Consider the following 14,470-nt stretch of genomic DNA (forward strand, 5'->3'; position numbering starts at 1 on the left):
TATGCCCCTCACCGGGGATCGAGCCCACAACCCAGGGAATGGGCCCTGACCGGGAATCAAACTGAGACCTCCTGGTTCATAGGCTGATGTTCACCCACTGAGCCACACCGGCCATGCTGGCCAAGTGTTTTAATCAGACTCTATACTTATAGCGCCCAGGGAGATTCTGCCCCTGAGACCAAGCTCCATGTAGAATATTATTTGTCAGTGGTTTACTTTGAGTTTCCTTTGCTCTCTGGAAAGAGCATGGATGAGACTTGGGAAATGGAACTTCTTATCTAGATCATGTATTTGTGCTTAAGAACTGCTATCTGCTTGACCTCAAGTAAGTCACTTAAACCCTTGGAGTCTCACTTTCCTCCTCCATACAACAGGCTTAATAATACCAACACGTAGAGCTGTTGTGGAAGTCAAATAAAATAATGCATGCAGAAGGGTTAGACAAAGTAAAAAGTGCTGTGACAATAGCTACTATTTGTTGGGTACTCTGCATGTATCAGGCATTTGTTGAGAGGTTTCTATACATCATCTCATTTAATCTCACAGCAACCATAGGAATTGACTGCTGTGGTGAGCCCACTTAACAGATGAGAAAACTGAGGTGTAGGAAGGTTAAATAACCTCAGGCCATATCCTATCTAATAAAAGAGAAACATGGTAATTAGCGTACGACTGCTACCCTTCCCATTGGCTAATCAGGGCGATATGCAAATTAACTGCCAGCCAAGATGGCGGCCGGCAGCCAGGCAGCTTAAAGCGAACATGAGGCTTGCTTGCTTCAGTGACGGAGGACTCCAACGTTCCCCACCTGCCGCTGCCGGCCTCTGAGCTACAAGAAACAGGCTTCTAGTATAAAATAAATATCAAAAATATAAGTATTTGTTTTACTATGGTTGCAAATATAAAAAAATTTCTATATGTGACACGGCACCAGAGTTAAGTTAGGGTTTTTCAAAATGCTGACACGCCGAGCTCAAAAGGTTCGCCATCACTGTTTTAGGAGCTAGCAGCCAATGTCTTTGTGCTCTGACAGACTACTTGTAGATGAGATGCCTGAATCAAATTGTAAATTGTAATGTTTTGTAAGCCTGGCCTTCAGGATGGCAGAAATGTGTCCCACATCTAGTCTGCCATGCTTTGGGAGCCACTGAGTTTAACAGATGCACTCAGCAGAGTGCCAACACACCAAAAACACTCAGTAGACAGTTGCTGAGTGAATGCATAATGAATATATTATTGTTAAGCTTTGAATTCTTATTCTAGTTCCTTAACCAGTCTGAACAACATTTCTCAAGGGCCACCTCTTTTACTAAATGTGTGTGTGCATGCGCAATTTTTTCTGGAGAGAGTACAAAAGACAGAGTTTCTGTAGTTCTTGTAGTGAAATGACCACTTACAATCCATGGGGAGAGGGGAAGAGATACAGAAATGGAACTCATTCACCAGAGCCCTGTGTTTAGAAGTAGAAGAGACAGCGTTGACACAGTGAGGGGAAGAGAGCCCACATGCATGTGAAGGACATCCGGAACTGGCCTTTAGTAGGAAGAGAGGGACACGAAATCTGAAAGGAAGAAACCACGTGGGCCTCTCTGCCAGAGCGGCGTGGCTCTGGGGCAAGCACCGCGCCCGTGGACCAGGCTCTCCTGATGGAGCAAAGCTGCAGCTGGCTTCATTGGCTTAGGGCAGTGATGGTGAACCTTTTGAGCTCGGCGTGTCAGCATTTTGAAAAACCCTAACTTAACTCTGGTGCCGTGTCACATATAGAATTTTTTTTGATATTTGCAACCGCAGTAAAACAAAGACATATTTTTGATATTTATTTTATATATTTAAATGCCATTTAACAAAGAAAAATCAACCAAAAAAATGAGTTCGCGTGTCACCTCTGACACGCGTGTCATAGGTTCGCCATCACTGGCTTGGGGTGTCCTTTCCATCTGGGATATTGGCAGATATGTGTCCTCCGCACGCTCTCAAGGTCGCGCACGCACTCAGATCGCTGTTGGTCTCTAGCTCTGAGACAGCTGAGTACCTTTTCCTTCTTGAATCTTGTGCTACAGGTGAAGGCGATGACTGAGGCAGAGCTTGCCACTTTGGGGCTTGCCCACGTGATTTAGATCTGTGTGGTTTTGTCTGAATGGCCACATTTTCCTGCTGGGGTGTTTCTCTCTGTTGTTTCTCTGGGTTTTTCCCCCCCTGGAATTGGAGTCATGATTATGGTAAATAGGAGAGGGTGTTCCGTTTTACCATTCAGTAAACACCTTTTTTGCGGGGGAAAGAACTATTTAGGGGAGACATTGGTGTTTTGCATAAAAAGCAGAGGAGAAACAACACAGATCGAGACCGACTCCTGTTCATGAATGTCCTGTAACTGCTCCCACAGCACTTTGTTCCGATCTGTATTTAGTACGTATGGTTGTTTGTGGCCCCCATTCCCTCCATCACACACTCACTCCATCGCAAGGCCACTGACTGTGCATCCCCAGCTTCTCACACATTGAAAAACCCGGGCTTGTTGGATGAATAAATAAACTGTAGTATCCTATCCACTTACTGATAATACCACCTGATTAATGCGTTGGATTTTTTCCCTGACTCAGAAAGAAGATCTTCAGATATATTTTAAATACCATAAGAATCTGCCCCGAGCTCAGGCAATCTGGCAAGAATGTCAAGACTGCGCCTACTTTGGGGTAACGTTGAGATTACAAGGTCTCCCACAAATTGTTTTCTCTGAATAATGTTTATGTGCATCAAAAAATTTTTAATATATTTTTATTGTTGATAGTATTACATATATCTCCCATTTTCTCCCCCTTCACCCTCCTTCTCCCAGCCGCTATCCACCCCACCCCCGGGTCTTCACTACCCTATTGCCCATGTCCATGGGCTATGCATATAAGTATATAAGCTCTTTGGTTTCTTTCTTCTTGTTCCCCCAACCTCACATCAAGTTACGTCAATCTGTTCCATGCCTCCATACTGTGGGTCTTTTTTTTTTTAATATATTTTATTGAGTTTTTACAGAGAGGAAGGGAGAGGGATAGAGAGTTAGAAACATCAGCTGCCTCCTGCACACTCCCTACTGGGGATGTGCCCGCAACCACGGTGCATGCCCCTGACTGGAATCGAACCCGGGACCCTTCAGTCCTCAGGCCAATGCTCTATCCACTGAGCCAAATCGGTCAGGGCCGGGTCTTATTTTGTTGGTCAATTCATTTTTTTCATTATGCACCAAATTTTTAAAGCTACCAAAAGTATGAACTGGGCAGAGGAATTTGGCACTGGGATTTATGTTTATTAAAAGTCTCTTCTCTGTTGAAGTCGTACATTGGAAGTTTGGATGCTGCCCTGGGTCTCGGTGAGCAGGTCTGCGAGGAGCCTGGTGCGGAAACCAGAGTCCTCTTCTAAGGTGGTTTTGAAAACAGAATTAAGTCCAAAAGATTAGACTCTGGGACTCTCTTGAATGATATCATACGCCATCATGTATCCTATAGTCTCAAATGACCTCAATGGACCCCACCTCGCCCAGACTCAGAGACAGGCTGCCTCCTGTGTAGAAGGACCTGAAATGCCCCGCTGTCTTCTAGGGGCTTGCCTTCTAAAAGAAATAAGTGGCCCTGCTTCCCTAGTGGCCTATAAAAACACTAGCCAAGTCGTCCCCTTCCCCCTTCCTTTCACTTCACTCGCTGTTGCTGAAGGACTGAGCAACTCAGTAGCCTTAGGAAACTGGCCAACACCACTGCCCCTTCTCGTCCATGAAGAGCCTGGCTCGTTTCTGGTGTTTCCATGCCGCCACCTTTGTTCTCTGGTGTGTTGTTTGTTTTGGTTGATGTTGTTTCTGTTTGTTTCTGAAAGGTGTGCCAGCGCCAATTGGATCACAGTCTCCCTCTTTTCAAGTATCTCAGAGGCCCAAGCCAGAGACTTATAAAATACCAGATGCTGTTGAAGGTAAAGCCAATGAGACCGTGCTTTTCTGTGTTGGGAAAACAGGTGAATGCACTAAGGTGGTCACGTGGACAGTTGTGATTTTGTCTTCTGAGGTGAAATTTCTGCCCTTGGAGCTTTGTCTGTCCTCCAAGTCTCACGCGGCCCTCCTCAATGAGGGGTAAGACCAAGGAATCAGAGAGTTAAAAGGGACCTGGGAGCCTTCCCACACATATTTTTTACTTAATCCTGCAATCAGATGTGTCAGGCAGGCTCTGGAGTATGAAGAAACTGAGGCTCACAGAGGTTAAGCTCATGTCCGATATTCCACTCTCGGGAAAAGTGAGCTCTTTCATCTTTGCCTCGACAGCCCCAGCCTAGGCTGCCCTAGCTTTGTTGCTACCAACGGGGATTACTGGACCTCTTAGGCCTAGGTCTTCTCATAGTGGATGAGGATAGCAGAACCACCTCCTCGCTGGGGAAAGCAGTGAATGATGCCTGCAGAGAGCTGCCCAGCGCTGAGCCCCAGGAAGCTCCGTGACAGGTAGCGCTGTTTCATACCTGGAGATGCCACGCCAGTGTGGGAGTGAGGATGATGGCTCACTGCCTCCCAACATGAGTAGTATCTGTGAGCGAGTAATGATACAGCATCCTCTTAGCGCCCCGCATGCCTCTGACTGTCACATCCTTACTCTGGTCATGAAGTCCTACCACTGGGCCCAGCGAGGAGGGGGCGGGACCTAAGGGAGGCTCGGGAAGAGGGGGGCTTCACCCCCTGGCCTGGCTGCATCCGGGACTGAGGGCTCCAGTTTTCCCTCTGAAGCGATGCTGACACAATAGCTAAGTTCCATTTGCAGAGGACCTTGGGGCACAGTGACCAGAAGCACAGAGTCGGGAGCCAGACATCCTGGGTGTGGATCCAGGCTCTGCCAGCTGTGTGAACTCAGGCAGGTTCCTGCTCTCAGTCTCAGGCTCCTCCCCTGTAAAAAAAAAAAAAAAAAAGGTAGTAATGGTACTTGCCTGGTGTGCCTTTTGGAAACATTAAAAGAGGGAATACATGTTAAAAATACTTAGAAGATGTTGTTATCTTTATTGAGGAAACAAGAGACGGAATGATTATAAAATCTTCCTTGAGGGTCTGTGCAAAACCATGGGAGGCGACTCAGGGCTGGCCAGTCTTTCCCGTGGAGAAGCCTGGATGCCCGGGAACACACGTTTAAACCGCTGGCAGGCCTATGACGAAAGGAGGGCCTTTGTGGTTGTCTCCGTCCTGAGGAACTGAGCTCATTCTGCAGCTTCTTTGAAAGCATGGGTGTTGGGCAGACTGCCTCACGGCTTTGAAAGGATTGTAGAATCCTGGTGTGGGAGAGCTGTTCCAAGTATAAAAGAAAGGGGAAGGAAGGACGGATTATACCATAAGGACAGACACATGAAAAAATGGGGGAAATATATATTAGCAAGAGATGTGACCAATGGTCAGCATGCTTAATAATGAGCTCATAGAAATGAATAACAAAAATAGTAAAAAAGGCATGTCTATGAAATGCTTACTATCTTATCTGAGATTTTTAGTACATAATGTCTAATGAGTCAAGGCAAGTTAATGAAACAATATTACTATATTATTATCAGCATACATTGGTATCAGCAACAGGAACGCACTTTCATTGAACTCATGGTTTCTGTCAAACAGGCTGAGTGATGGAGGGAAACTACCAAATTTCTTTTAATCCTCAACCGAGGACGTTTTTATTTTCATTAATTCCAGAGAGGAAGGGAGAGAGGGAGAGAGAGAGAAACACCAATCGGTTGCCTCCCATACACACCCTGACCGGGGATCCAACCCGAAACCTGTGTATGTGCCCTAATAGGGAATTAAACCCACAACCCTTCAGTGTGTGGGATGATGCTCTAATCATTGAGCAGCACTAGCCAGGACTGGAAACTACCAAATTTTTTTTTTAAATATATTTTATTGATTTTTTACAGAGAGAAAGGGAGAGAGATAGAGAGTTAGAAACATCGATGAGAGAGAAACATCGATCAGCTGCCTCCTGCACATCTCCTACTGGGGATGTGCCCGCAACCCAGGTACATGCCCTTGACCGGAATCGAACCTGGGACCTTTCAGTCCGCAGGCCGACGCTCTATCCACTGAGCCAAACCGGTTTCGGCAAAACTACCAAATTTAATGTAGAGAATTTTTCTTCCCTGGATTTTGTTGAATTAAGATATGGTTTGCAAAATGGTGCAATATTGGTTTACTATAAGTTTTGCTTATTACAAAGCTATTCTAGGATAGATACTCATGCTGATTTCTTGTATAAACTAACTCATATCATAAGAGCAAAATTCATTTTTCCTCTTTTAAAATTTTAAATAGGCTACTATTTAAAGAAATAATTAATGGGGAGAGGTGGGTAAATGTTACAAACTTTCAGCTGTAAGATGAATAGGGTTTGAGGCTCTGGTGTAAAACATGAAGTTTGATAACACTGTATTGTATAACTGAAATTTGCTAACAGAGTAGACAACTGTTCTCTCTCACACATAAATGATAACTATGTGAGGTGAGATGGATGTGTTAATTAACTAGATGGGGGAATCCTTTCACAATGTACACATATATCAAATCATCATGATGTACACTTTACATATCTAACAATTTTATGTGTCAGGTCTACCTCAATAAAAAAGAAATTAATAATAAAAATGTAAAAAGGAGACATATGTACTATTTGTTCATATGTAAATACTTTAAACAATAAAATTAAATTAAAATAATAGTAATAATAAATGAAGGAAGGCATTTTACAAAAGAAGAAGAAATGTTTAGTAGCAAACATTTTTTGAAAGTTCTACCTCACTAATTATCTGAGAAATTCAAACTAAAAAGCAGTGAGGTGGGATTGACCTGTTAATTCAATTGGTTGAACATTTTGATTAAATGGCTGGTGAGCCAGGCTTTATAAGTGGCTGGCGGGAACATAGTCCTTCTCTAAGGAACTTGGATATATGCATCAAAACTCTTAAGATTGACAATTCCACTTCTAGGAAGCTATCTTTAGGAAAAATTACAGAACCAAAATATTTAGCAATAGAAAAGATGAATCAATTACGATGTGTGTATAGGACACAACGCTGACAGAATCAAAACGATGTTTTTAAAAGTATTTAATGTCATGAGAAAATAAACATTCATGATATGCCGTTGAGTGAGAAAAAGCAGGCTACATTAGGATGTGGCTAATATGATTTTATTTGTGCAAAGAACACTGTGCCAGATAGATAATTCATCCTTTCCCTCTTACTCGTGACAGACAGACAAATTTGCATACATTCTCAGTTACTTTAGCATTTGTCTGGAGATTGCACAGTACATTTAGTTGGCATTCCACTTTTTGATTTCCAATAAGGCTTTTGGGTTACTGCAGGGCCTGCTGGATTTTGAGTCTCCTGAGGATTTGGAGGTAGACCCAGGCGGCCTAGAAGGAGGTGCGGCTAAGGTACGGGATGCTAAATATTGTTTTATCTTACTGTTAATGGTGTTTGCCCAAGGGTGGGAGGATTTATGGCGATTTTGTTTTCCTTGCTTAAGATCTCAATTGTTTAAGTTTTGTAAAATTGTATGTATTTCATAATTCATAGTCAGGAAGAAACAAAATAATTAAAGGCAATTTCAAAGTGGAGATTTGTAGCAGGATAAATGGTATGGTATTTTCGTCCTTTCACACAAAAATGTTTTAACAGGAATACAAACAGGAATGTGTAAAATACATACATAAAAGACTGAAAGTAAATGTGGTAAAATCTCCACTGTGGTTTTCCTGCACGGTAGGATTATGAATGATTTATATTTCTTTCTTTGTTTATCTAATTTGTATGCATTGTGTCCCATTCCTCTCCAAATGTGTGTGTATGTGTGTGTGTGTTCTAAGAGAGACAGCCAAGGTTCCCTTGAAGGAAATGGTAGCCAACCCAATTAGGAAGAAATCTGTGGCTTAGCAGTGGCCTTTCTTATAAATTTCCTATTAAATACTCCTGTTTTAACAAGAGAACCCCGAGGCATGTGTCTCAAAGTCATTGCATGCCTTCTCTGCTCAGAATGTGTGGGGGACCCCTTGAAATTAGAAGCTCAAGACACAGGTAATGATTTTACAGTGGAGCTAGGGGAGCTGGCCTGAGGGAGAGGGGCTTAGTAATGTTTGTAAGGCTTTTTCTGAGCCCCACATTACCAAAGCAAGACTAGGAAGGAGAAAGTACAGGGGAAGTTGAGTCTCTAAAGTTGAGTTGTACATGTTGAGTAAAGAGGATGATGCCTAGTGTAAGAACTTTTAACCCTTTGCTGATGTTATTGTAAGGTCAGGCGAGAGCCTGCTGTCTTTCACCAGGACCAGAGCGTATTTATTACGAAGGAGAAGGTAAGACTCCTTGGCAGGTCATTCAGTAGAGGCAGCATGATCTGCTCCATTCATCAGCCCTGTCACTCATGTCTCTGATCCAACAATGCTACTTCCTGCTGCTTCTGCAGAGGTGACGGAAATACACAACCCTTCCCTGACATCATGCAGTAGGGGGCAAAAAGAGGTGGGGCTCTATGGGGCAGCAAACAGCTATCAGTTCTTTGTTGTAGAAATTGATGTGTTTAAAAAAAAATGGAAGAAACCAAAATCTTTTTGTTTGCACTTACTAGATGACATAAATATGTTATGTAAGTAGTGGGGAATCAAATGCTGAAAACCTAAGCAAAAGCCTTTCAAACTGTAAGAACCATCCCTAGTATGTCCTCAGGGTCACAGTGCTAACAATGGAAGCATTGGTTTCATGAATTAGCAGTTCAGGCTTTTCTGCTTAATGCTGAGCCTTCATGTTTGGGAGGTGCAGACCTCCTTGGTAACTTTCAAGGCAGTCGTGTGTGAGAGGAGGAAGGGCAGAGCTATGGAAATGCAACCCTTACAGCGTTTACAGGTAAATCATTAGTCAGCCTGCACTGGCAGCCCATTCTTTCTCTCCGGGACTTTAAAACTGTTCTCCTCTGGGAAGGTTTTAAGCATAACTTTACCCATAGGAATAAGACTTTCACATTCAATATAGGAATATGAATTGTACTTTTCTGTAGGCTGCAGGGGTAGGAGTATAAAGGAGAGGGCAGTCAATTTAAAGGGGTTGTGTTTTGGGTTTGTTTGGTTTTTTTCATGCTTCAAAAAATCTCAGTATGTTTCTTATAGAGCAGGAGTATAATGCCCATGATTTTATGAACTTCTTTCTTCACTAGTACAATCTACAGAAGTGTGGTTGATGGTAAACCAGCAAATACCGTTAGCCACCATTCTCTGCGAGCCGGAGAGCAGATGGGTGTCCCCACCGTCTCAGACACTTCGTGCTGGCTGGATCAGTGGCTCCTTATCTCGGTCCTGTTTTCCATCTTCACTTGGAAGATGGTTTACCTTTTGATTCCCTACAAGGCATTTGGTTTCCACAGGACGGGCCTAAGAGGACCAAGGATCCCGCGTCCTTGGCGGAACTGCAGCAGGCTTTGGCCATGATAGAGGAGCTGATCCAGACCTGTGAACTGGCCGTGGACCTAGCTGCGGTCACTGGATGCCCGGTATGTTATGTCCCATTAACAGTGGTTGGAAGGTTTCCCTTGAGAAGCAGGCGCAGTGTAAACACGGTAGGAGATGCTGTGGCCAAGTAGGGGAAACGATGTATGGTAGAGGAATCTGACTCTGGGAAAGTAGCCTGCATCCATCAGCGCACCTGTGCTCAGAGATTCCAGCAGCCCCTCAGGGTTTTCAGGAATCTTGTATTCCTCGTGGTCCAGAATGTTGAGCCTGACCTGTGCTCTGGAAAAACCGGGAACTCAGGGGCCAGAATATATATGGGCAGGGGAAATGGCTAAAAGGGTAATTCATTTTGACTCCTGGCACTATTAAAATTTAAAATGTTCTCCTTCTTGATCAAATTTTCTCCATGAAAATTACTTTGAAAACGGGTGCTAAGTGAAAGTCTCGCCCCATTTTACATCCCAGATCCCAGAAGAGGCCCAGCAAGCATGTATTATACTTGCCTTAATCCAGGTGGTTGAAGGAAAATACCGAGAGAGGCAATGCTGGCACGTTGAGCCATCTCCGCTCGGGCATTCGGGTTAATCCTGAGCAGGCGCGTCCTGGGCATTCCAGGCAAACCGTCCTCTATGCTGTGTGCTCGCCTGCGACTGGGACATAAGTAATATTCATCTGGAACAGAACTAATATTCACAGTCACTGTGAAGTACTCTCGATTTTAGCTCAGGAATATTAGTTTTCTATCATTGTCAGTGACAAATCACCACGAGTCTGGTGGCTTAGAACAGCACCAGTTTCTTAGCTTATAGGTCCACGGGGCAGAACTACAACCGTCTCACCAGGGGCCAAAATCAAAGTGTCTGTCTTCCTTTTAGGAGGCTCTAGGAGAGAATCTGTTCCTTGTCTTTTCCATCTTAAAAAACAGCAACAACAAAAATCACCCGTGTTTCTTGGCTCATGGCCACTGCCTCACTGCAAAGCAGCAACATCGCATTCGTTGAGTTCTTACATTGATTGCATCCCTCCGACCCTTTTTTCGCTTCTCTTCGACTTTTTAAAGACTCTGCAATTCCATCAGGCCCACCCAAGTAGTCCATGATAATCTCTCCATCTCAACGTGAGCTGACGAACAGCTCTGATTCCATCTGAAACATTCGGCATGTGTCCTGACCTACTCTCAGGCTCCAGGGATTAGGGCCTGGACCTCTTTGGGAGGCTATGCTTACTGCACAGGGACCAAGCATTCTGCATTTCAGATACGTTCCTTCTTTTTTTCTTTTTTTCCTGTTTATTTTTACCTGTTTTTATTGAGGTCTGGGCAGATGAAATGACCTTTCTTATCTTTCCCTGTCATAAATCAAACCATGCAAATTAAGTAGGGGCAAAAACTGTGATTCTTTTCCTTCCTTCCTGGTATTTCTCTGGCCAGCATTTCAGAAACAGCCCCTGGGGTTGCTGTGACCCAGGCAGGGATGCTGTTTCGGTCCCTGGGACTCCCGCGCACTCTGTTTACTGCTGACGCCAGACTCAGGCGGCTACCCCTGAACCACACGGGGTGATTTCCTTGGTATTAATTTTTCCTTCTTCAGCTAAAGTCAAAGAAGCAAGTTGGATGTGAGGGCGATCTGGCTGCGACATCTGTCACCCCATTGATCGCCAGGGTTGATTCGGCTGATCTGGTTGGCTAGGCGGGTGTCCCCCTCCTCCCTCACCGATCCATGTGCGTCCCTCCCGAAGCTGCGCGCTCCGTCGAAGAGGACGACCTCCCCCCCCCCCCCCCCCCCCCCCCCCGCCCCCAGGAGAGGACCCGTCAAGGGTATACGAGTAGCTGCGCTCCCCTGCTAGAACCTCCAAACAAGCTCTCAAAGAAGCAAGTTGTTTCATCATTTGGGGACATCTTTCTGTTGTTTTCTTTTTATCTTTGAACATGTGTCAGCCGCCCCTATGAAATACCCATATTTGCCTGAATCAAATGAATGTTACACCGGGCAGGAAACTCCCAGCAGTTCCTCTTACTATAAGTAACATGAGAGGAGGAAGTTATGAGAAAAGAATGAATGAAACGTGCGTAGATTGCAATCTACTTTAGTTGTCCTCCCCACGGCTTGTGTGCAAATCAGATGAACCAGTTTATAGAATTTTGGAGATTTCACAGCAAGTGCAAAACGTCTTTTTTGCCCCCACGTGTCCTCAGAATGGCACCTTTCACATAGTACACTCTGGTTTCTTTTTTGGCTAAGGCTAACTTGCTTTCCACCTCGTACATTGGCTAATTTATCGTGACAGTTTTGTATCATTCTATTGAATGATAGAGCAGGCATTGGAATTTTCAACTTTCTGCTTCAGCAACAGATCCATGGAGAGAAGAGTTAACTCGCCGAAGATCACACGGTCATCAGCTTGCACCGTGTCTTGGATCTCTTCACTCCCTCGCCAGGGTACCACCCTCTCCACATATTCTTCATCTGGTTCTGTTTAGAGTTTACTAACAACTCCCCTACTGCTATCTCAGATCCAATGAAACTGAGAGTCTTGGCCTCAGCTTTGTGGAACTTTATCACAAGGTGTTTGCCATCATGTGTTGTACGGGTGAATAAATCCAGCTTAACCTCTTAGTTTCTCTACTTGACACCCAATATTAACCTGGTTTTGTAAAGGAAAGGAATTGAACTTGAGTGGGTGACTTCATCATTAAAGCAACTAGAAAAAAAAAATCCCTTCTGATAGTTACATTTTCTCTTTGTGTATACTCAATTCTTGGTTTAATTGAATCACAAAAACTTTTTTAAAATTATTTTTTAAAGAAAGGTTGTTTTATGGAACACTGAGATTTAATTTACTTCCCTCTATTTGCCAAAAAAAAAAAGTTTCCCCTCTTCAATCCAATGTATAAAATAGAAGAACATTTAGAGTCCTTTTAAATCCTGACTTGCCAGGAACAAGTTTCAAAGTTAAATAATAAAGGTTGAATAAAACATTTTAATTTTCTGGAACAAAGTTTATAATTTATTAAAGGGAGTATTTTTATTGCAAGTTTATTGTGGGCTAGGCCCAGGTATTTTGTTTCTATGATACTTTCCACTTTCCTTACCATATGTTGGCTACAGAAATAAGGCTGAGTAAACAATCTTAAGGACTCAATGGAATTGCCTTGCCTATCTTCCCACCCTCATGACACCTCTAAGTGGAGTCACTGAAGATTAAATCATGTTTAAGGCACCTAGCACCTTGCTTGGTGCCTGGTAGGTGCTGAATACAGGGCCCCAGGGGTGACTTGTTTGGGTCCTTGATCAGACTGGGAAGGAAGAAACCCCTTTGCTTCTGGTGATTGTAATCTGGGCTTCTCCGTCCCACAGTTCCTGCTTTTCATTTCTGGACCAGGCTTTGTGCTGATTCACTTATCCAGATGTTTCCTGCTTCTTTGTGCAAGAAGCGTATATAGCTCTGTCACAGTCAAGAGTGAACACCTAGGCACCCCGTCTCTTTCTGGAGGCTAGCTTCCCTAGATTCTCTCTCAGCCAGATTCTTCTTTTGGCCCATGTGGTCACATGTGAAATTCTTATATCAGAGCTCTTACCTACAAACTGTCCACACATGAAAATGGTAGCATTTACTAGTTTATCTTTGCCATCATTTCCCATACGGAGGAGGACTGTTGACTTGCTCATTTGAGTGGAGGGTAGCCCCTAGTCTATCTCTGAGTTCAGATCCATTAGATTCGTCAACACACCAAACTGAGGGCCACACCATTACGCCACTGGTGGGAAAAACTGGTTGGGGGTAATTCATTTCCTGGAGCTGCCATGACAACCCGCCACATACTGGGTGGCTTAAAACCACAGACATTTATTTTCTCACAGTGCTGGGAGTTAGAAATCCAGAATCAAGGTATTGCACAGCTACGTTCTCTCTGAAGGCTCTTCCTCCTTGCTCCTGTTTCTGGCAATGCGTGGCATTCCTTGGCTTTCAGCGACATCACTCCAATTCCTGTCCCTGTCTTCACATGACTGTCTTCTATATGTGTGCCTCTCCGTGTCTCTATTTGTTCTTCTCATAAGGACATCAGCCTTTAGGTTAGGGTCGACCCTAATCCAGTATGACCAAATTTTAACTAATTACATCTGAGATCCTATTTTCAATACTGTCACGTTCTGAGGTCCCAGGTGGACATGAGTTTTGGAGGAGATGCTATTCACTGCATTAACTCCCTCGTCGTAGTGCTGAGCATTCAGCGTCATGTCCCCTCCCCCCACCCCTCACTAAATGCCAATCAATGATTAAATACTTTCTAAGGGACCAATATCTGTCCAATATCTGTGAGAGGTTGTGCACGTGGTCTCTGGCTTTGGGACCAACTACAGTCTGATTGGAAAGAAAGGATATACATGGTTGGAAAGATGGCCCGGTCATCCTTGGTCCCTCTCTGAGGAATCTCCTTCCCTGTTCCCCTTGGCAGTGGTGGCCTCCACACAGACAGGCATCCTGACTGTTTAATCCTGTCAGGGGCATGGTTCTGACAAAGTTTATGCAAGACGACCTGGAGGATATGCAGCTCGTCCATTTCAGCCAGACTCACAACCAGCAATCGGCCCCAGTGACTCCCCGTGATGATGGGCTCACTGGAAAAGTTAACTGAGAGCCTCAGGTAGAGTCGGGACAGTGGCAGCGCCGAGCTCCCAGATGTGGGACCTGGGCAACTGCAGGCTCCCCATCAGTTCTGGGGCCTTGGCCTGGAAGGGACTTGGGGTTCTCACCTATGTGCTCTGCCTCTCCTCTCACCGGGCAGCGACTGGGTCTGTCCACGTCTTTTTTTCTTCCTCATAGTTTCCAGTGACTCATCTTCATGCTCTGCTTCCTTATCATTCATTCTACCACCTGCCCTCTGATAGAGCATCTCACAGCGGCAATCCCTGCTGCTCACTGCCTCCTCCTCAGGTCTCTTCAGCTGAGACAAGGGTCAGGTTGACTGTCTGGCA

General features: G+C 44.4%; 1 protein-coding gene across 3 annotated transcripts in view; it reads left to right on the forward strand.

Annotated features, from left to right (window-relative positions):
• The window catches only part of MCF2L2 (MCF.2 cell line derived transforming sequence-like 2), a 219,257-nt gene that overhangs the window by 168,554 nt on the left and 36,233 nt on the right, over window positions 1-14,470 (forward strand). For all 3 annotated transcript variants that reach the window (XM_036350596.1, XM_036350595.1, XM_036350594.1), the window contains exons 19-22: window positions 2,601-2,693; window positions 3,859-3,951; window positions 7,362-7,433; window positions 9,410-9,535. In XM_036350596.1, coding sequence (XP_036206489.1) covers window positions 2,601-2,693; window positions 3,859-3,951; window positions 7,362-7,433; window positions 9,410-9,535 — 384 coding nt within the window. The remainder of the gene's footprint in view (window positions 1-2,600; window positions 2,694-3,858; window positions 3,952-7,361; window positions 7,434-9,409; window positions 9,536-14,470) is intronic.

Source organism: Myotis myotis, unplaced genomic scaffold (genome assembly GCF_014108235.1).
Source record: "Myotis myotis isolate mMyoMyo1 unplaced genomic scaffold, mMyoMyo1.p scaffold_m19_p_2, whole genome shotgun sequence".
Lineage (NCBI taxonomy): Eukaryota > Metazoa > Chordata > Mammalia > Chiroptera > Vespertilionidae > Myotis > Myotis myotis.